At 41.0% G+C, this 22,807-nt stretch overlaps 1 protein-coding gene across 7 annotated transcripts in view; it reads left to right on the top strand.

Annotated features, from left to right (window-relative positions):
* Nucleotides 1-22,807, top strand: part of TTC7A (tetratricopeptide repeat domain 7A) — a 168,215-nt gene that overhangs the window by 15,739 nt on the left and 129,669 nt on the right. For 6 of the 7 annotated variants that reach the window (XR_010719970.1, XM_066178467.1, XM_066178471.1 and 3 more), the window contains 5 exons: nucleotides 5,881-6,011; nucleotides 7,968-8,089; nucleotides 13,373-13,451; nucleotides 16,509-16,669; nucleotides 17,088-17,151. Coding sequence is in view for 6 of the 7 variants with exons in the window: in XM_066178467.1 (XP_066034564.1) it covers nucleotides 5,881-6,011; nucleotides 7,968-8,089; nucleotides 13,373-13,451; nucleotides 16,509-16,669; nucleotides 17,088-17,151 (557 nt within the window). In the remaining variant the exon portion in view is untranslated. Of the gene's footprint in view, nucleotides 1-5,880; nucleotides 6,012-7,967; nucleotides 8,090-12,346; nucleotides 12,977-13,372; nucleotides 13,452-16,508; nucleotides 16,670-17,087; nucleotides 17,152-22,807 lie in introns of those variants that run through there. The other variant, XM_066178472.1, reaches the window with a different exon arrangement.

The raw sequence follows: 22,807 nt of genomic DNA, 5'->3' as shown, positions 1-22,807 counted from the left end.
CTGCTGACAGGTGGCTGTCAGTAGCATGTTATCTAGCAGGTATTTTTGAAACAACACATAAATATATAATAAACAGTTTGTGAAGCAATGTCTGTGTATAACCATATGCATATATTGGGTATGCATGCTCAAATATTTTTTTGCTTAATATGATCAAAGAATTTTGGAGACCACTGTATTATAGTTAAAGCAAAGATTAAAAGATGTGCCATGAAGGTTAAGAACAGCCAGTTGAGCAGGTCTGGATACGCTCCAAAGAATTAGTGTCTGTGGATTCAAGTTGCTGATTTCTGCTGTGCATAAGAGATGCAGTGTGATGCAGAGCCTACGCAGCATTGACTGAGGGCAGGGGACTGAGGTTGCACCTCAGGGGAATGCTTGCTGCCTTCTGGCTTCACAGCCACTCGTTCAAAAAGCTGTCCTAATTTTAGCAATAAACTTAAGCTGTAATTGCAAGCCTAACCAGACAGAGTCCTTGCTTTGAAAATAATTGGAGTAACATTGTTAGCATTGGTTTATTGCATCTAGTAGGAAAGTAGGGGGTAGGAGGGCTTGAGTTCTGCATTGATGCAACTGAGCAGCCTTCACAGGTTGCTTAAATTTTAAGCTTCATTCCCAGCTTATAGTTAGAAAGGTCTTCAGATAATTTTGTGTGGGGTTACTGGAATTTTCTGCCTTTCTACTTTTGAGACTTTTACATGAAAAATACCTCAAGATTGTAACAGATTGCCAGAAATTTACAGTAGTTCTGTATAATACGATGCAGCAGTGAAAGAAGTACGTGCAGCTTTTTTTTTCTTCTTGAACAGCAAAACTTGTCTCTTCATCTCCACCTTTGATGGGCTTGGAGTATGAATCAATTCAAAATCAAGGGCTTTTGGGCCTTTCTTCCCCCTCTTCTATTTGCATTGCAAATGAGCCCTGCTGAAAAAATCATAGCTTAGTTGCTGGGGAGATAAGTGTCAAGACCAGGTTGTGAATTATTTAAACTGCTGTGAATTGTGGAAGAAATAATGCATGGTGTTGGGTCTTGCCTATGTCTAACTAATCCCAGCTGCTGCTTGTTGAGGTTTGGGCTGTTTTGCTTTCCAAGACACTGTAACAGAATAGGTTAGTTGAGGACCATGCTCTTAAGTTCAAACCTTAGCTGGCAGGGCAGACTGGTTGTAATATCATCTCTAGAATGGTTTGGTTGTGCTTTTGCATTTTGTCTCTGAAGAGTGTTTGGTGCTCTGATGAATGTTGATTAGTCAGCATGCACAAGTATATTTTTGAAGTCTTAAAAATAGTCTTGTTTCAATGCTAATTAATTTTCTAGAGCCACATTTCTGTACTAGACTGAAGGCCACGTGCTAGAAGTGAAGTGCATCCTCTGCTTGGGGACAGTGACCCAGAATGACCTGGTATTCTCCAGGATGAGATTGTGCACACAACCAGTTTCCTTGCGGCAGCTGCTGCCATGCGGTATCTTCATGCATGGCTTACCTCAAGACAATTAATTTGCCTTCCTGTACATAGAGTAAAGCTATTGCATTCACTTACCTTGGCATCACGTTGTCTTGTGGTCAGGCTGGCTTGTCTGTGTGGCACAGGAGCACAGACAGTGGAACTTTGCTGTCCAAACTGGGGCTGGTGCTGTTGGCATGGCTGTAAGTTCCACATTAAGATGTCTTTTGCTTCAGATTGCCATAGCTGTGTTCAACAGATAGCACTGGGATGCAACACAGGAGTTTGGGTTCATGCTCTTCACGCTCTTGTTTTTCCTTGATCTCTTCTTCAGCTTGCCAGGTAGCTCTGATGCTCCTGGGCCCTGGAGTTTTAGCAGCTGCAGGCTAACACTGTTGGTGAAAGGGTTGACCCTGAATTCTTGCTCCTGTGAACCCACCATTCCCCGGTTGTCTAAATTAATCCAAGTATAGGAAGCTTGAAGTCTGTGTAAGAGGGAAAGTTAACCTGTGAGAGGATTGGTACGTTGTTCCTACATGGAAGAAGGAGCGCTGCTCTTTGGTGAGCTAGTTTATGAACCATAGAAAAATAAGGCCACCTTAATCTCCTTCCTAATCCATGTGCAGTTGCTATCTGTGCACTGAGGCTTTTGAGACCAGGCTGGGTAATGCCCTGAGCTGGCCCTTGTTTGAGTAGGAAATCAGACCATGGACGTTCAAGGATTCCTTCCAGCACGAATTTTCATCCCATTTGTGTTGCTGAGAACCTGATAGCACATGTCCATGTGTACATGGATGTTCCAGTTCTGGTAATAATACCACCTCAGGGCATTGGAGATATATGATATTAATGTCTTCCCTTGGCAAGGAATTACTGAGATGAAAGTGGAAATAAGCCTTCATAAAATTTCCACTTTCAGATTTCCATATATGAGAGCAGTGCATTTCAACTGAAAGAAGATATTAGTTCAGTGATATGTCTTACAGACCTTACAGATTTGGGTTTTTTCTTACATAAATGCAGCTTAGATTTGGGGGCAGGGAAGAAGGGGCAAAGATTATAGAAAGGTGAAGAGCTAGAGAGGAATCACTGGGAGAGCTAGAGGAGGTGAATGGAAGCCTTGCCTTTATGCAGGAGAGAAGAGCAGCATTTCTATACCTAGAAAGTTACTTCCTCTGAAGTGGGTAGAATTTGTTCTTTTAAAGAAGGATAATCTGGAAACATGTCTCAAAATCTTGAACCTGGGCCATACTTTATCAGAAAACTGTCTGCACTGTATGATAAGCTACTGCAGTATATAGATATGTATCTATTTAAATTTGGGCACCAAATTCATATGAGAAAAATCTTAGTATAGATAAACTTTAAGTTGGTATTCTCTTATCACAGCTGATTGTGAAAAATACCTGAGTCCCTTTACTTTAACCAGCTAACAAGAAAGCATGTAGCCTTATGATTTACTTGGAAGCTAATTCTGTCTTGGCAGTAGCTCCATTTTTCTTGCTAAACCCAGTGTGGAAGTAACATGCACTTAAATGGCTTTCTGACATATTGTGGAAACTGAGTTGAATTTAAATTGTGCATTGTGCTGCAAAGTTTCTTCTGTGCTGGCAACTGGAGGATGGACAAGAGTTAGCGGAATTTGTGCTCTTTGTGCTGGAGGGCTTGTCAAGTCTTACCCAACTGCACCCTAAGCAAATCTTGTTGTTGGGGCCTTGTACTGTGAGAACTGCAAGAGTAGGGAACTTACGTTGTTTTCCTTCTGTTCCTCCCCTTGTATACTGGATTTGCGGTCTGCTTGCTCTAATTTTTCTTTTCATTGCATTTCTGTGGTAGGGAAGAATAGCCCTGTTTGGATTCTGTAGAAGATTTGTACTTGAATGACATCAGGTCAGTGCATACAGTGTTAAAGAGAGAACCATGACTAATGTCACATCATGTGGGTCGTTTTTCCTTCTAGCCCTTTACAAGTAGTGCAGTGCGGCATAGTATCTGTTTTGACACACTGTGTGTTGCTGGATACTTACTGTGGCAAGAATCCTTTCGGAGATGTTCCTTCCCCTGTCTCTGATGAGCCCCAGCTCTGTTTTTCTGACTTGCATGGATGGGCATATTTGTTATCAGTACCTGATGCTGGCAGAGGCTGCTTGCTTTCCTCCCCCATGTCAGAACTTAGAGATAGTAACTCCTCACAGTGGGCTGTAGCTTGTATGTAAATGGCTTTTTATCAGCCTGTTCTATCTGTGTGACATCTCCCACGATAAACACCCCCGTACAGACTGCTAGGATGGCTCTTGCAGTTTGATCAAATGCTGCTTGTATATGAATGTCAATGGATTGTACTGGATTTTTTTTTTTTAAATTTTTTTTTTTTTTTTTTTTTTTTTTTTTTTAGAGCCCTCAGCCCTACTTTGCACTTAGGGAAATGATTCTGAAATGCAGACTTCTTAAAATTTATTTTCACTTAAGGGAAATGACTAGAAATTCAGAGGTGGATAAAACTGAGACAGATGTAAGAAGAATGTTTGTAGGTTATTTGTTCTGACTGTAGCACTGGTTACTTTCGTTCTTTTGCTGTAGAGAGTTAATGAAAGTATTTTTCCCTTCGCTCGTTACAAAGTTACAGGGTTAGAAAATGGAAGCATCAAAATAATAGAAAAAACAGCCTATGATATAAAGACAGAGACTTCATAAATGAACTAGAGACAAAATCTGTTATATCTGGATGCTGTACAAGGGGTTTGTCAGAAGGAAGAAGAAAACACAGATTGGGCATTAGTTAAAAGCAGCAAAATGATTGTCATCCCTGTCCCACACACCTTGTCAGTTTGAAGTAAATTCAGGCCTCCTGTTCTACTTTGGTCTGTATTTTCAGAGGTGAAAGGTACGAATGTGTGTTCCTCCAAGACACAGATCTTTGAGGGAACACACCGTGTACTTCTGACTTGGGAGAGGACAGAAAGAGTGGGGAACCACTTCCTGAGCTTGAACCAGGGAGACCTTTTCTCAACCCACTGAACTAGCTGCTTATGTCCGGCTCAAATGTAAGACATGAGATAGGGAAACTCCTCACAGAGTAACCAAGGGGACAAAACAAATGTTGAACATTAGAAGTAAACAAAGCTAAGACTGCCTAGGAACCTCAGGCTCCGCCAGCATGAGCACCCAGAGGCTATCACACATCATGGGAGAGCGTGGCTGCCCGTTGCTGCCTCACAGCAGTTTGTTGCCAAGACTCCTGGAATGAGCAGACAGGCCCTGTGCTTCTTGAACTGTGGAAGTCCAGGAAAGCATGGGTGTTGCCTGTGGTGGGTCCTCACAAATCCCTTCCCACATGCTGCAGCAGTTGAAATTTCCTCATTGGAGAGCTGTCCGTACAGCTGAATTCTTTTCTTCTTTTGTCACATCTATGGATCTGTGTCAGGAACACTAAAATTTGGTATTACATCTTACATATTTGCCGTTGTTATTAGGGAATGTTGTTAAGTATAAAACACATTGGAAAGCATGTGCTGAATTTTTTGCAACCTGTGTCGGGCTACTGGGTGTCAGTGCAGTTGTGGTTGGTGAAGATCCAAGTTTTCAAGCAGTGGTGTGTTGTAGAGATCCAGTGTGGCATAAGAATCTGTACCAATCAGAGTAAAAGTAGTATATGGATGTGTAGCCTATCCAATTTGATTTAAGGATATAAAGGATGTCATACTGTGATGCCAGTCAAGGGTCTGATAGTAGAAATTTTTAATCTAGGAACGAGTATCTGTGCATCTTCAATTAACATACTCTGTGTTTGTTGGTGGTGTTGGATAATGATGCAAGAAAGAAGTTCAGGAGTACAAAACCCAGGGTTTTTTTCCTTTCTTTGGAAAGGGAATGATCTTGTGGTTAAGAGTCTCCTGTGCCTTGCCAAGAGCTTGCTGTGTGTCCATGAGCAATCTGCATGTGCTTAGATTTTCCAAGAGAGGCCTCAGATTTTCCAACTTTGTTTCTGTATCATTTTCCAGTTAAAGATTTTTTTGGTTGTTTTTTCCCCTCAACACTGCTGCTTATTGAAAGCTTCATTTGAAGTAGCAGATGCCTAGAAATGATCAAATTCAGTGCCAGGCTGGCACTGAATTGAAGCACACATGATCTATAGCTGTTTTTGGCAATACAGGCCTTAATTTCTCTGCTGAAACCTGAGGGATTGTGTGTCCTGTCCTCATAAAGTGTTTGAAAGGTACAGTAGGAGTGTACATTGGCACCATGTGTTAGAGCAGCATGACAAAGATGCTTTGCATGTGTAGGAATTTTCATAGGGGTAGTGTCGTGAAAGTCATCAAATCAAGAGGGAAAACCACATGTGGAAAAGCCTTCCTGTCAGCTGGTAAATTAAGAATAATATGGCCATACTGGTGTTGGTGGGCTTCAGTTAAAGAAGATGTTGCCATTTTGCAGGTTTGTCACTGGAGCGCTCAACCAACTCAATTGCCTCACGTGCTCGGCTGTGTGAAAGGGAGGAGGAAGTCATGGCTTGTTTTGAGAGAGCGTGTGTTATTGCCCGGGTATACTTGCAGGAGCTTGAGAAGGTAAGAAGAAATGTGCTTAGGGTATTGCCTGCTGGCCTGGGTGGAATTTCGAGGGTTTTGGCAGCAAAAATAAAAAAATGGAGGAATGTCAAGTGATTGTAGCAAAGTGTATGAGAACAGGTTGGAAAGAGTGAGGTGTCTCAGTAAAGCCATTTGCAAAACAACAGTTTAGCTGGTCTCTTCCTGTTTCCTCTGAGAATGAGGTCTGGAAATATGTTTTACCTGTGGTAAAACACCAAAAACTTCAGATATTAACAAACTGTGCCCTAACTTTAGCCCTTACTAAAGAGGAACTATGAGCTTTGCATGGCAAGTGCTGGCATGAAAGAACTCAAGACATTTAACATACCTGTTGTGTGAATGATACACAGCAGTGGCTATTGAGATCCCTAATGAGCTGAAAGAAACCTTTTTGGGTCAGCCATAGCAGTTTAATTACCAGTGCTTCAGCTTTTCCAAGTGAATCTTGAGGAATCCAGATCGTGAGAACCTAGATCCTCCATCCCTGGAAGTGTTCAAGGCCAGACTGGGTGGGGCTTGGAGCTCCCTGGTATAGTGGAAGGTGACCCCACCCATGGTAGGGGAGCTGAAGCTAGGTTGTCTCCTAAGGTCCCTTCCAAACCAACCTATTCTGTGATTAGTAGCAAGTGACTGCTTAGCCGGTGGTTGGTAGGATGAATACTGGGAGCCCTCCACTGAGCCATGCAGATAATATGTGCCTCTGATTTGCTGGGCACATGCAGACTTTGCCTAGCTGAGTTTGCAGGACTCCCTACACTCTTCTCAGTAGCAAAGGTGCTTTTCTTTTTCGTGGTTTTTTTAATTGCATTGAAACAAGAAAAAATAAGCTTAGTGCATGGATAAAAATTCATTAAGAAAGCCAACTAACAAGTGGCCTGCTCTGTTTCTCTGCAGAAAAAAATTGAATAGTCTTTAAATTTAAACTATTACTGTCCTTCCATTGTGGAAGGATGAGTTCCTGCCAGTGCTGGACACTGTAATTTTTTTTTTTTTTTTTTTACCATCAGCTTGGGTCTGCGAAGAAGGGAGAGAGTCTGGTCTGTAATTCATTCGCTTAGAATCATAGGATCAGTAAGGCTGGAAAAGATTTGACTTTCCTGAGGCCAGCTCTTCATTCAGCACTACCATGTTTGCCACTAAATCATGTTGCAAGGTGCCAACACCACATGATTTTTGAACACTTCCAGGGATGGTGATTCCACCACTTCCCTGGACAGCTTGTTCCAATGCTTCACTCTCTCAGTGAAGAAATTTTTTCCTTATATCACAACTTGAGGCCATTTCCTCTTGTCCTGTCACTTGTTACTTGGGAGGAGACCAACCCCCAGTTCTCTATAACCTTCTTTCACATAGTTGTCTCTGGACAGAGAGACAAAAATGCAGCATTGATGACAGACATAGTAGAAGTTCATAGTCGTTCAGTCCTAGGTGAAAAAACCTGCTTTGGAGAGGCAACTTTCAGCAGTGGAAGTGGCTTGTTACCAGTAAGGAAGCAAAACCAAGAAAGATTAGACAGGAGAATGGAGGAAAGATGAAGATTCTTCCTTCAGGACTCCTGATGACTTGCTAACTCTTAAAAAATATTTATATTCTATTGAACTAGATAAACCTACTCAAACATTGTATTGATATTTCTGTGTAACAGGCTGGATCTTTGTAGTTTGAGTGGTATTTCCCAAGCTGTTGGTGTTAATATGTATCTTTCTACTTACTTTATTAAAGGTTGGAAAGTAATAATGGATGGTGTTTCAAAACTCATATTGCATGCAGAATATCTCATGGAAGTCTTTGTATAATTTATTTTAAAATTGATTTTATAGCATTTTTGAATAGCTAATAAGTGTAACATTTTGTTGTTGAAGATGTCACTGGCTCATGAGGATCTGGCTAGTTCTGACAGTTGTCTGTATTCCCAAATATTTTTCTCCCTTGCAGACATTAAACAACACACATTCAAGGAGTATCAAGGGCAGCAATGTGACTTACTCTGAGTTTGAACTTTCCTACTTTCTGGAAGCTGCTCTACAGAGTGCCTACGTGACTCAGTTAAAGAAAGGGTAGGTGGATGCAGATAGTAATAAAATTAGATGATATTGCATGTTTTGTCTCAGATGAAGACTAATTTTTTTCTTGTGTTCTGTTACAACTTTTGGCTGCTGGCTCACCTCAAGCCTCTTCAGTGTCCTTCCCTTTCTCCTGTTCTTGTCTCTGTCGTTCTTAAATCTTAAGCATCATTTTTCCAGACCTACAAGTAGGGAGGGGTAGAACAGTATTCTTGTCTTGACTCAGCTTTGCTCCCTGTGGAGACAAAGGGGAGTTTGACTGTAAAGAGAAACTGGAATTTACACTGATGTGTGCCCTTAAAATTTTCAGCCACAGCACCTGGTTTAGAGTTCTGTAAAGTCTTACAGGTAGTTTCTTTCATTTATTTATTTGTTTGTTAGTCTAAGGTCCTTAATATCCCAATCAATGCCCCAAATCTGTGGGTTTTTACTGTGGAGAATGTATGCGGGAATAGTGCTCCTCCAGGGTATTTATTATGCCTCTGAAATACAGCTCCCAGTGAACTTCAGAAGGGCAGGAGGAGTTAATGTCTACAAGCCTACAGTGAATTTCACAAGCCTACAGTGAAAAGCCTTCTCAAGATCAGCAGAAAAGATTCTGTAAATGCCCACTTCCAAAGGCCATTGGTGAGGACATGCTGTTCCCTAAACTAGGCTGTGTCTTCAAAACATAATGAGCTCTGGTTATCCAGTGGAGAGATTTTGTCCTGTCAGAGAGTGTCTCTTCAGCATCTGTAAACAGTACTTTTAAGAATCTATCCTTCCTTAGTCTTCTTCTTCCACCATATTATCCCATTTGTTATCAAGGGGTCAGATTCAGATGCTGGGTTTCTCACTGAAAACTGTCTTCACAAATATTTAATTTTGGCTTTTTTTGCCTTCACCCCCAGTGAAAGATACTCTCTCTCATTTTCTTCACTTCTTTTCCTACTGAGTAGTATTGAAAAGAAAGCAAAAAAAAAAAAAAAAAAAAAAAAAAAAAAAAAAAAAAAAAGCAGGGAAGACTGAAAAGAACCAAACTAGGATAAAAATTTCCAAGCAAAAATCAGTTTAAATCCTTCTGTAGAAAACTGGTATCATTTTTTGATTCTGCTGGAGGAGGAGTGTTGCTTCTTGTTTAGGGCTGTTTTGCTACCTTTTTATCCCCCAAGGATGACTTAAATGCAACTGCAAATAACCACTGTTCTCCATGCATGTAGAGCAAAGCTGTACCTGTAAGCGAGATGTGCCTTCGGGTAAGCCGTGTTTTAACCTGGAGGCTTACAAAAACACAAAGCTCAGATGTTGTAAAATGACCCCTTTAGTCAAACAAGTACATTTTTATGTAAGTAAGTTTATGCATAAAACAAAGTATGAACTTGTAAAGCATAGTCTCAGTATCTTCTTGGTATGTGGTTTTCCCAGGTGAGCTGCGGGTGGCCAGCTGTGGCACAGGGATGTGCTTTCCTAACCTTCTGCGCTTCTCATGGCAAACAAAAAGCTCAGGTCTTGCCAGTAAGCTCATTAACTATGTAGTAAAATAAAATCCCATTTAGAACATATGGCACTGATGTCCTCCAGGCACCTTTTGAATATCAAACTCATGTTCATTTTATTCAGCAACATTGTAGATTCAGTCCTCATCAGTGCGATGAGATCATTAGATCTAGTGGGATATTTTGGCTATTACTGTGGGCCCTGCGTGCTCCCTTCCCATATTATTTTAATGATAGCCTTAAAAACAAGTATCAAATTCCAAACAAAAACAGGCCACAAAAATCTCTACAGGAAAACAGTTAGAAGCAAAATACATGTGTGAATTAAGCTTGTGCTTGGATTATAAAGCCGAACTGCTGCAATAGCAGCAAAATGTTCTCTGTCGCTGTCTCCTGATGAAAGAGCAGTGGAGCTCCTACAGCTGGGGTGGGAGTGGAATCCCACGGGCTCCTTACCTCCTGCCGTGCAAGTGAGAAACATCGGCCAGGGTTAGAAGGCCCGCTGGGATAAAAGGAGCTTGGTGGGACGTGGCAACTTGTCCGCCCCCGCAGCTGAGACTAATGTGTGGTTTCTGCCACGAGAGGGCATAAGCAGCATTGGGATATATTAGGGAAAGGGGAGGGATATGGGAAGAAGCTTTTCAGGATGCTTCATGAGTATAATAGATTACTCCACCTGATACTGAGCAGCTCAAAGAAATGCTTTTGTTCCCCTTACTGCTTCCCGCGTGTTCAGGTAGGAAATAAGATGTGGATGATGACTGCTCAGGCTGTCAGGGGTAGGTTCTATCAGGTGGGATGTCCTTCCCCAGTGCTACATGTGTACTAAAGGAATAGTGAGTGCTTTATTCTTGTCTCAACAGGCAGAGGAGCTGAGGGATACAAGTGCTGTTGTTACGCTTTTGTTCCTGCTGGCAGGATCAGATGTGCTCTTCTCAGAGCGTGGTCAGGGATGCCCTTTTCACTTGCAGTGTGCAGTGGAAAGAAGACACCAATATCAAAGAAAGGTCCAGTCTCCCCTTCAGGTGTTGAACTGCCACCTGTAAGGACCAGCAAGTCTCACAGCTGTGGAAGTCACAGATGCTTTTAATGAGATGCCATATAAAAACTTTGTGTCACTGAAGATGCATTTCCTGCAGTTGTTTGCCGTGCTGCAACCCAAGAAAGCTCTATTTGGTCTTCCAGTGAGGAATGTTGATGCTAGAGCATAGGAAGGCAGATCCTGTCATACTGTAAGAGGCAGCCAGTTGTCTTCATGTTGTCATCTGCACTAGGTTTTGGGTTTTGGTTGGTTTGTTTGTTTTGGTTTTTGGTTTTTTCTGGTGCAGATGCATGAATATTAGGCTAATTTCCTACTGCATTTTCTTCTTGTGTCTGTGCATGAACAGGTGTTTAAGGAGAGGATATGGTTTGTTAGAAATTTGGGTGAGGTGCAAAGATGCAAAAGGGGGTAGGCAGAGGCAGTTGTGTTGCTGCTGTTTCTGCGCTTTGGGTATTACTCTGCTCTGGAGAGATGATGATGCAAACTGCCATGTAATTATCTCGAGATGGTCTGTTCTATCTGTCAGTAACTGTTTGTTTCAGCAGGAAATGAATGGGCATAAGAACATGGTCTGCTGGTGACCATGTTGTTGGGGGACTGTCTTTGCAGACCTCTGTGTCCACAGTCCACTCCTTTATTTTTCCCAGCAATTTGCATAGAAAACAGTGTACTTCTTTATTTTCTTGTGTCTTAAAATTTCATGTAGTGTTAAGCAAACTATATGACATCACTGATATGACTGCTTTGGTTCATGGACTGGTGATTAATCTATATTAATAGGGTGCATGCACGAAACATATTTTCATACCAGGCTGGACTGACTGGACTCTCAAGTTGCTCTTTGTCAGTTTGTGCCCATGATTGTCCATGTTCATTTTTATTATGTTAGCTGTAACTGAATCCTAAACTGCTCTTCATCGTGTTTTTTTCAAATGGTGCTCTGACCACTACTGTGGCTAAGACTAAAACCAAGGCAGTTTAATGTTCATGTCCTTTTCCCTTCCTGGTTTTTCTCATTTCTTTCTGACCTCTTAGCAGTACAGTAGGGGCCTATGGACTCTTCCAACTCATTTCATTTCCATGATCTAATGTTCACTTATGATGCCATGGCTTGAGGCAACATTACCTGGGATTTCCAGGTAATCCTCTGTCAAAGTCCTGCAGAGGCTCAAGATTGTTTAGTTTCTAATCTAAGTAAGGTAAGTGTTTTCATCATGGATTGCCAGAGGCTTTATGTCTGCATCCTCATCCAGTCACCTAGATAGCATGAATACATACTTTTCTTTTTTGTTAACTTCTTAATTTTTTGTTAACTTCTTAATTTAAAAAAAAATTCGCCTGAAGTGCACATTTAGTATATAAAGGGATATTAATGGAACAGTGAGTTCCTTATTGTTACAAGCAGAGCAGTTCACATGCTCAAAGTGAAATGTGCTCTGATGGTCTCCTGGCTTGGAACAGTAGGGTGGAAAGACAAACTCCTGTATTTGCAGAATGCTGGCAGGTGTGCTCTGTCTCCTGTCACGGCTCAGTAATGTTTGATAAAGTTCAGAATACAGAAGCTGCCAAACCAAATACTCAGTCCTGTAGACTGGTATTGTTGAGAGCTCAAGGGATGGAATGGGTGCTCTTTGATAGATCCTGACCACACAGGCGCCTGTCTGGGAGGTGGTGAGTGCTGGGTGCTCCTCCTGTGCTGTCCATTTTGTGCTCCTGCCATCTGTTAAAGGTGTTCCTAAGCATTTTACAGAATCACTAGGTTGGAAGAGACCTTGAAGATCGTCAAGTCCAACCCAGCCCTAACATCTCAACTAAACCATGGCACATGGTTTCATCTGCACAGAAAATTCTCCTGGATAAGCTTAAGTGACCAGTAATGTACCAGTACAGCTGCTCATTTTATTGTCCTGTACAACATTTTTTCTTTTCTGATAGCTTGTATTTCTTTGGGTAGCTTTGACCCTGCAATGAATATGCACTGAACTATTTTGCAGTTACTGTGGTGCTGGGGCCATGTCCTTAGCCTTGAACAGCTGATAGGCTCCCAGTGTGTTAACTGATATGTCCAGTGTTTAATCTTTCCTCTCTGCATCTCTCTGAGTGCACAGACATGATTAAGATAGCATTTGGCAACTAGTCAGGTTTAATTGCTCATGGTGTATGCAGAGTAATATGATTTTTAATTTTTTTTTCTTTTAGTTTAACCCTCTTATTGCAGGTTAAGCTGTGCTTGCAGACAGTTACTGCAACTTAGCTGCCTGATAATAAACTGTTTAACCCACTGTAATTTCATCATGTGCCTGGAGCCCCAGACACAAGGCATTTAAGCACCACCTAAAAGAAATCATCATTTAAAAGCATCACGTAAGCTCAATATAATTCAAACAAGTACAATCTGTGTGTATGAAGAGGAGATGTGGATGCTTTTAAGGAGCAGCATCTGCTTTATAAATATGAGCTATGAAAGGCTTCCAAATGTCCCCTCTGTTCGTCAAATGTGAATGTGATCTTCTCTTAGGAAGCCATCTGGAGTAGGCAATGCTGCAGTCGCTGCCTTGCTCTGTGCCATTGTCCTGTCTGTGCCTCAGAGTGACTTGTCTTGCTACAGCACACTCAGTGTTAGTGGTTGTTTCATGGGCTGTTTGAACTTCAGGTGTGTTGCTGAGCTTTGGCACATCGTAAAAATATTGTTTCCAGTGTGCTGATTTTGGGGGTTTTTATTTTTTATTTATTTAATTTTTTTTTCTGTCTTCCCTGTAGAAATATTGTGAAAGGATTGAGGAGTCTGCGAGAAATACTACGGACTGTAGAAACAAAAGCTACTCAGACCTTCAAAATGGTAAGGGAATGGGAGATGGGGAGGTGGGGCAGTCTGGTGTGCAGGAATTCTCTTGATTGACCAGTGCTGTAGCACAAAAGTGTATCTGTCCTCACTTGATTGCTGGCTGTTTTTTTTTTTTCCTTTTTTTTTCTTTATATGTCTTTTGGAGGTGGTATGTCAAGTGATCCCCTTAATTCAAAGACCTGCCCAATTGAAACCTCCAAGCCTTCAGACCTGGGCATATAGGTTACTTTTTGTTGGATTTGTGTTTTGGGTTATTTTTGTTGTTTGTTTTGTTTTTTTGATTTCAGTGCATTTTCTATCCCTAGTAGAAACAGAGATGTTATTAGTTTGACAGTGCTGTCCTCAGGTGACGCTGTCTTGTTTTCTTTCTCAATTTCAGTGTGCATGCACACCTTTCTGCATTTACATGTAGAAGCATTAAGTACTTCTGTCTCTTGCAACAAGTATTGCCTTTTTGGACTGATGTCTTTTAGTGTTCCTTCTGTAAAACTCTCTTCAAAAAAATACAGAGTGATTCTAATTGCTTTAAATTTTTGTTTTTGGTGTTGGCAGTCTGCATCTTTGCATCCTTTTATCCTGAATGTCTCAGGTAAAGAAATACTTGAATGCCTGTTTAACTTCTTAGACCTTTAACTGGTTCTTCCCTGTCTCCCCTTGGAGACATCGTGTCCTGAAGTTACTCAGGAGGTGACAAGGTCAACAGCTTGCAGAATAACAGTCTTGGGAATGAAAACTTTGCAGCCCTAAAAGCATTGATACTCTGACAGCTAAACTTGTACTTGATTCTGCTTCATGTTTTCTGTCATTCCAGAGAAGTTGGGCGGGGGGGAGATGGGCATGGGTTTGCGGAGTGTTTTTGAGAATACAGATGCACATGGAAGCTTGTGCAGAAGATTGGAAGAGATGTCTTAAATAATTGTCTGCTCAAATGTTTGCATTCTTTTCCAAACTGAGATCAGAGTTCAGTGATATTCTTGTGCTCGCCTGTTTTATAATTTTGCTGAAATGAGTCTAACCATCTGCTGTTCCTAGACTGTGACAGAATGTGGCTCAATTGCTCCTGTGCCTGTGCAACTGGGGACAGCTGTACAACACCCCTGTGGGATTTATCTCTTAGGGGAACTCTCAAGGTGTTCATTCAATAGCTTTTCCTGGGATTTAGAAGTTACATTTTCATTTTCTTATTTGTTTTTAAAGCGCCATCAAGAAGACAAAGGGAGGAATGTGCTTAGTTAAACAAGTTTTTCAAGCATGAAAGTAAAACACATGATTTTTTCCCCCCCCTAATTTGTGGGATCACAGTGTTCTTCAAGCACAATGAAGCTTTTTTTAAGCCAAAGGCAGTAATAACATAAATCAGAGTCTTGGCCTGTTCGGGTTTGTTTGGTCTTAATCAAAATAAGAGTGAAACTAATTTACGCAGCTACTGTACTGTATGTTAAAATTAAAGACACTAGAAGTATTTGTTGCTTGCCTTCTGAATGGCTTACCACAAACTGTACTCCTACTTCTGTGTGAACCAGTAGAGATCTTTGCATTGCTGGCAAATTATTTTCCTTTCCCTCTAAGAGTGTAGGAAAAAATACAGGAGAGTTGACTCCTCAGGGTAAAACTGACTAAATAATTACATACTGAGATGATAAAATGATGCTGGCTAATGTTGCAGGGCCCTAGGCCATTTTGCTCATGGTTTCTTGCTATAAAAAGCATAGAAAAGCTTAGTTAGAAACAAGACGGCTTTCTGTAACCTGTCAGGGCATGGAAAGTCTTGGGGTTTCCAGGGGGTTGTACATGATGACATTTCTTTGAGACACCATCGTACACTCAGATCACTGCCATCTCTGAAGCCCCCCTTTATGATGTTTAAGAGCTGGTGCATGCTACTGTGGTTGCATTTTAGACAAAGTCAGTGAATTCATGTATGGTGAGGTGGATGAAAATCAAGAGCCTTGCATCAAAACAAGTTATTTTTCTGAAATTTTTAATAGGAACTTTAACCTCAGTGTGGTTTATTTGATCCCATAGATGTTGAGATATGACATCTATAACATACCTGTCCTGGTACTTGAAAGAAAATTACTCTTGGTGGGCTCATAACACATCTCAAAGTGTAAATTTCATATAAAATACATATCCAGTAGTCAGAGAAGTTACAAAATACTATTTGCAAGTACTGGGACAGAAGGGCTGAAGTTTCAGGCTGCCCCCTGTTTTGTGCAGTATTTACTTTACAGCATAGAGTGGTGTGCTGCTTAGAATTCACAGAAGACACCACCCATTTTGCTGTCTCTGAGCTTGTTTGCAGGCTTATATATTTACAGTGCAAGAAATTAGAGATTTGACGGGTATCAGACAAGGGTAGATGCCAAAGATACTTTTGCTAAGTGGAACTAACTTGCCTCCTTTTGAGCCTAGTTTGCCAGCTGTGCATATGAAGTGGAAAGTGACTGTTTAAGGATCTTTAGCTGCCTGATGTAAAAAAAGTACATGTGATGTTCCTGTCTCACTATAAAGTTCCTAATCATCTTCTCCATCCTTTACTGCAACAGGAAGAGAGAAGCAGCACCAAGATGAAACTGTAAGAGTCTACAAGGGATAGTGATACTAACAGATAAAAGATTGATCTTTTAAACCTAACACAAACGTCTCCTCTGATCCTGAGACTTGCATACAAAATTCTGAGGTTGAGAACACAATCTACTGTCATCACACTCCCTTATAATAACTATTGTGACTTTGTCTCAGCAGTCCATGTGGCAATCAGTTGTCCTTGTTCACCAAAGCATCCCTTGCTGTCAGGCCTTTTTGATAACTTTTTTTCTAGAGCATTACAAAAAGGCAGTGTAAATGCAGAAGTTTGGTCTTTTCTCAGGAGGAAAGAAACTGACCCTTTTGTAGATCTTAGCAGCTGATTTTGCTACTCCAGCTTTCTGAAAAGTGGTACTGTCATGCTGGTACATCTCCTTCCCAAGGTGGAACATGGTGAGAGGTGAATCCTTTGTGTTGGAGAAGGCTTCACTGATCTATGCCTTTTTCTCTACTGATCTCTAGACTGCAGCCAAACAGTTAGCCCAAGTACTTCTCCATTCCCTCAGTGAAGACTGTTACTGGAGCCCTTTATCTGATCCACTTCCTGAGTCCATGAACAAGGAATATCAGTTTTATGTTCGCAATCTTCTTTGTCGGAGGCCTGAGCTGTACTCAGAAGAGAAGTAAGTGTTAATTTTTATTTCAATTTATTGGAAGGAGGAAGGAGTGTATGTGAACACTCTTTGGTACTACTGATTCACGTAGTAGTTTTGTGCTTCTTGTTTTTCAACATCTCACTAAAAAGTCTGCTGGAAAAATAAAACATTAAACTTTGAGTGATTTTTTTTTTTCCCCAGGAAGAAGAAAGTCCAACCAAAGGTCTGTCTTTGCTATGAAATTGAAATAATCTATTGAGGGTTTAGTATAACTCATTTAAGATATATTGCAGAGCTTTTAATTGTGTGAACCTGCAAAGAAAGTATTGCCTAGCAAATGAATTATGCATGAGATGTTTCAAGTTACTGCTTCTCTTGTGAAATGAGAAAGAGCCTGACAGGATAACTCCTGACCTTCCTCAGAAAAATGTATTCTGTCTTTCAGTGTGTACTGCCCTCAAGACAACGTAGAAGAGGCTCTTCTCCTCCTCTTAATCAGTGAATCCATGGTAAGCTAAAAATGAGTTTGTAGTATTAGTAGTGCAAAGGGATATCTAGCATTTCTGTGTGTCCTGGTTGGTTTTGTTTACAGAATCTTCCCACGATAAACAGAAACAAGGGTTCAGATGCTGAGTGGAAAATGCTATCTGTTCTTTTATTAGTGACACCACTTTTATTAAGTGGAATGTCAGTGAAGAGTTTTGGAAATTGTCAAGATAAATTGACTGCATTCACCATAGCTGTATGCAGGTTCTGACATCCACATACATTGTCAGTAGACAGATGTTTCCATTCATAACATCTGTGTGGATTTATGGATCAAGAATGAGAGGAAGGGAGCCTTTCCTAAAGCCAGGTGTGATGGTGATAGCTGCTGTTTGGAGCTGCAGGATGCAGTACTCTGCTTTCATGCCTTAGTCTGCAGTCCTTGGCTTTTTCAGTCTGGAGTGATCTTTGACAGTTTCTGATGCAGTGCTACAGGGAATCTTGTGACCTACAGAAACATTCATAATAAGCTGCTGTGAAATAATTAGATTTCTTCTATTTATAACATTGATGGCTTTAAAAAAATCCATTAAGAGGCAGGCTGAAAATTGGAAGAAAAATAACTGCATGGTAACCTTTGAAAATTTTCATGTTCTGAGAAGATGCAAATGTACAGAAAACATGTAAGAAAATGTGTAAGTAATGTGTATTTTGCTTTAAATACAGGGTGGTCACTTGTACCTCAAAGTGAGATTCAAAACCTTGGCACATCAGCAACCTTCGCAGAAACTTTTTAATAACATTCAGACAAAGTGAAAAGAGATACTGTGGAAACTTTGGGTTTCGCTTCCTTCAGCTTTTCTTGTTTGGTTCTTCTGGCTCAAGTTCTTTCCCTTTCCCACAAACTTCTTCAGAACAGGGCAATTTAATATTGTCTGCTTTTAAAATTCAGGGGAAAATTGAAGAGGTGGAACTACCCCAAAATATTAAATTGACTTCAAAATCATTTACATCTGAGTGTTGCTATGTGCTCTTCAGTGCTTTCTAGATGAAACCTCTGCAGCACATCTGCTTTGTGTTTTCAAGGGCTTTTCTTCAGTCAGAAGGGCTTTTCATAATTAGAAATGGAGACTGCGGGAGTGAGGGCTTGTAGAATATCATGTGCACTTCTATTAAAATCAAAAGTACTCATGTTAGTGGGGCTTTTTGGGGCTGATCCAAGCAGGAGGAGGATTGGGGTCTGGAGCAGTGACAGAACTGGCTGCTCCAGCCTTTCTGGGACTGGACTTGCAATTAGAGAGGCCATGTGGAACCTCAGACTCCACAGTCTTGTTCTGCTGAGGAGGTGAAAGTAATTGCTATCTAATAGCATGTAAAATGGTGAAGTAACTGGTCCTGCAGCTGAGTTACGGATGAAAGTAGTGTGAAAATGCTACTGATAGAAATGAGACTGCTGTGCTGGGTTTCAGGTTAAATAAGTAAGCTTGGTTGCTTAAATGCTGCCTCCAATATATAGGAACTTCCTGGAGGAAGATACAAGGCACTTTGATCTGCTACATGTGAAACAAACAAAGGAAGATCCTGTAGCAGAGCACTGTAGGAGCTGTGTAACTGTGTTTCTGATTTTGGGGAAATGGAACATCTGAGCCTTCATCGTGCATCAGCCTTGCCACGAGTTTGTTCTAACTAAAATTCAGGACAAGTGTACAGAAATACGCTTAGGAATCACATGAATGTTCTTCCTAAGTGAAGGAACAGAGGGAGCAGTCTAATTCTTACATATGTTTGTAATCCATAAATACTTTCCTGTACATTTTTTTGTGGTACTTCGAAGGGGAAATTTTGTTTAACTTATGACATGTTTGCCATAACAGCATTTGCTGTAGGTTAGTGAATTTTCTCGTGTATGTGCTTCTTGTTTGTTTGAAGTTTTGATTTAAGGTATTTTGTTTTTCTTTAAAAAAATAACACTGAAGCTCATGGAACAAGCTAACAGGAAGCAGATTTCCATTTGAGGTCTGTCCCTACTGATACAATGTTAACAAGTGAATAAAACCTACTTTCCTTCCAGAAGAGAATGTCCATGGCAAGTGATAATGGTATGTTTCTGTAGGCCAGTAGGCAATATAGTTGGTGTTCCTGGATTTTGGCTGGATTATGTGTTCTTCCAGTATTTACAAATTGTGAACCCCTTAAAATGAAACAGAAGTATGCAATTACACTGGCTTCTCTGACACTTTTGTCTGTCAGAGCAAAACTGACCAGAAAGGTTCTTCTCTCTGGTTTTTAAAGAGACAAAGAGCAGTCAGGCCATTGTAACTCTCTTGCAGGACTGTAAAGCCAAACAGCTTTTTCACATACCTTTTCCTGACTCCTACCACTCCAAAATGACCTTGACGGGGGACAGGATTAGGGGAAAGAAGAACAGAAAAAAAATTTCAGCCTGTGGAGGGGACACAGAGCAAAGATGTATTGGGGAGGAGCATAAATCATCAGAGAACGTCAAAGTAAACGTGCTGAAAAGGAGACATGGTACTTTTTCTAGAGGTATAGATGGAATGCCTTTTCTGCTGGAATTCGCTCTGTTTTTATGTTTGACTTGCCTTCCTAAGGCGAAGCTGACATTTATTCTGCCAGGATCTGTGTGACTCCCAAGAAGCTGTTACGGGGGAGTAGAACGGTTCCTGTAAAGGGGAAAGCAAGAAATTGCCTTGAGGTTCTTGAGAGCCAGAGCCTATTTCTCACCAAACCTTCTCTGGCTCTTAATGGTGGAGGGTTCTGGCTTATGATACTTATCCCTTTCCCTTGCAGTGCAAGGGGGCCAGTTGGGGATGAAATGAGAATGTGTTAGAAAGGGGCAATTAATGGTTCCTTCAGTGTTTCACTCTGTCTTTGAGCCTAAGTATGTAAAAAGTTTTCAGATGGCTAAATAACATGGTGTCCTCTTTCATGGCTCTGAAGATGCTTCTGTGAATATATTAGCACAGTGAAAGCTTGTAGCCTGCTTTGCCCTGGCATTCTCACGAATCGCCTCCCGTGTTCTTTTTGTCCTGTTAAAAATGGGAACCTATTTTCATAAGCTGAGGTATCTCAGTAAACAATGAAAAGGGTCCTGGTTGTTGAGTTTGGCAAGTGTTCCTTCTCTCTGCCAGGTGTTACTTAGTCACAGCCTTTGGCAGTGGAGTTCTCATGAAGGAATCTAGTGAAATGAATCAGGCAGTCTGAAGATTGCCACAGTCAAGGCTGTCTTTACGGGTGTTTCTGGCCTCCTGGCTACTCTGTCATTCCTTTTGTATAGCCCAAGTTGTGGTGTGGATGGGCTGTGTGTGATGAGCACAAAAATACTCTCCTTCAGACCAAGAAGGCCAGCTGGTGACAGCCTTTACAAGCTCAGGCTGTGGCAGAATAATGTGTTCCTATCACATGTTGGAGAAACACGGAGTTGCCTATTTTTAAACTACTACTCCTCTCTTACAGCATTTAACCCATCTGAACCAGTGACACTGTTTGTGAGGAGAACTGAGGACATATTGTGACTTGCTGCAGTGTGATTTTTCTGCCTCACCTACCAATGGGAACAGGACTGGTTCTGCAATCAGAGATTTTTGGTGCTTTGAGCTGCAGGGTGTAGACAGAAGAGGTTTGGCATGACTATCCCGTAGCTGCAGTTTTGTTTATTTTAATAGCTATTCTCAGGAGTATTCAGAGTTGACTGCACTGCCCTTAGTTAGCCAGAAGCTTCTCAGAGCCAGGAATGGAACACTTAGTATTACTTTTTGTGTTTATTTTTGAGGTTGAAAAAGAAAAAAGATAAAGTTCTTTGTTTGCATTTAGAAACCTCCCCTTCTTGTGTCTGAGGTCCAACATACAGTCTGAAATGCTTTTATTCAGTGCTGGCAGTGCTGGCTCTTACAGCTGGGGATTTTGGCTGATGTTGTCCACCAAACATACCAGGTAACATGGTTTGTGGTTTTTTTTTTGGGGGGGGGCTCTGTATTCATTCATACTGGAAATGAAGCTCCTTGTATCCAAAACTAATAAATTCTGTGCCTGTGTAACAAAGATTAGAAATGTCATCCCCATCTTATCTCTGATTTGAATCCCTAAAGGCGATTTGACCTTGGAGGGCCTGAGAGCATGGAACAGATGGTGAGGGGGAAGGAAGATATTGGGACTTGTCCTGTTCTTTTTTACTGGTGAGAACAAACTCATGGCTGTGAGCATGCCTTTAACAGAATAACGTTAAACCCCATGTATTTTTAAACACAGAAATAAATAAAACCTGTTAGCTCTTCAGTTCCTAGTTTTATAAAATAGCGCTGTCCAACAAATGGGTTGGTGAAGAAAAATCTCTTGTTGCTTTTGTAGGTTGGTTTTCCCTTTTTTGCTTTTGTTTGGTTTTTTTTTTTTTTAATGGCACCAAGCCCAGTGATGATAGAACAGCTGGATGACCATCATGACTATTTTACTGAGGGCTGTTGGACTATGGCAGCTGAAAGAGACAACTGGGGATGAGGTTGCCTGCTCTGTTGGTTTCTGCCAAATTACAGTTGTGCACTTACAGTACCAAATCTGGCTGTCTCTTTACTGGTTTGTAAGGCAAAGCTATGTGTTTGGGAGCTGCAGACATGGACTGCAGGATGTTTCAAGTGGGAAATAAACTACCTCTGCTAAGCACCCCTTGAATAAGTAGTTCTAATGTGAGTTGCTGGAGAACAGGGAGAACATGAGAGCTTCTTTTATTTTACTTGGCAGTAGTAAGTCTTGTTTCCAAAATTGCAAGGAGGATGAAAATTCTTGGCAGATAGCTTTCTAAATCCAGGTAACTGTTAGCATATGGATGACTTTGTTACCCAAGATAATATCCGTAAACAAACTTGCTTACTTTCTGCTTCTCTGCCTTCCTTTTGTGTAGGGTTGTTTGATTGTTTTGGATGGGGGCATATGTCTGTCTTGCTTTCAGTGATGTTTCCAGAATTAGTTCTGGTGTAGTACATGGTGTTAGAATGCACCTGAAACATGTAAGATGTATCCATGTGGTCATATTTAATAGGCAGTTATAATGGGCTGTTTTGATGAATTGACATCTGAATTGGGCACCAGTAACTTGTGGTCTGTTGCTTACCAGAAATGTTACATATGCCATGTGGTTTACATTTACTGTGATGCCCTATAGTTTTCATTTGCTGTGCTTCTGGTCTGAAGTGGAATGAGTTGTAGTTTCTCTCTTCTCACAGCAGCTGTGCAGTCAACCCTGAATATTTTCTTTGCATATGTTAGTGAGGGAAACCTTCAGGTGCTGTGTAGAGATGATCAATAATTTAGGCAAAAAGTCTGTAGCCTCTTGCATTGAGTAGGTTCTTGCTGTGGTGAAGAATTAATTTATTTTGTTGGCGGTACAGGCAAAACAGCCAGAAGGGAGACCCAAAGGATATGGACTAAATATTTCCCAGCTCTTAGCAGAAAAGACATCAATTGCATGATTTCAAAGGCCTGTTGTCAATCTTACACACACAGCATTTGTTTTTCTCTCTTAAATGGTAGTATTGAATCACACCAATTACATTATTACAGTACACTGTGTAAAACATGCTGCTGTTCTGTATAGATGGGTTGCAGTGGATCTGGCAATTACGTCTATTATAAAAAGACACAAGTTGAACATTCGAATGCCCATGA

This window comes from Chamaea fasciata, unplaced genomic scaffold, assembly GCF_029207755.1.
Source record: "Chamaea fasciata isolate MVZ Bird 193981 ecotype frontalis unplaced genomic scaffold, bChaFas1.0.hap1 SCAF_3, whole genome shotgun sequence".
NCBI classification, from domain to species: Eukaryota; Metazoa; Chordata; class Aves; order Passeriformes; family Sylviidae; genus Chamaea; species Chamaea fasciata.
This window is presented reverse-complemented; position numbering and strand designations above follow the sequence as displayed.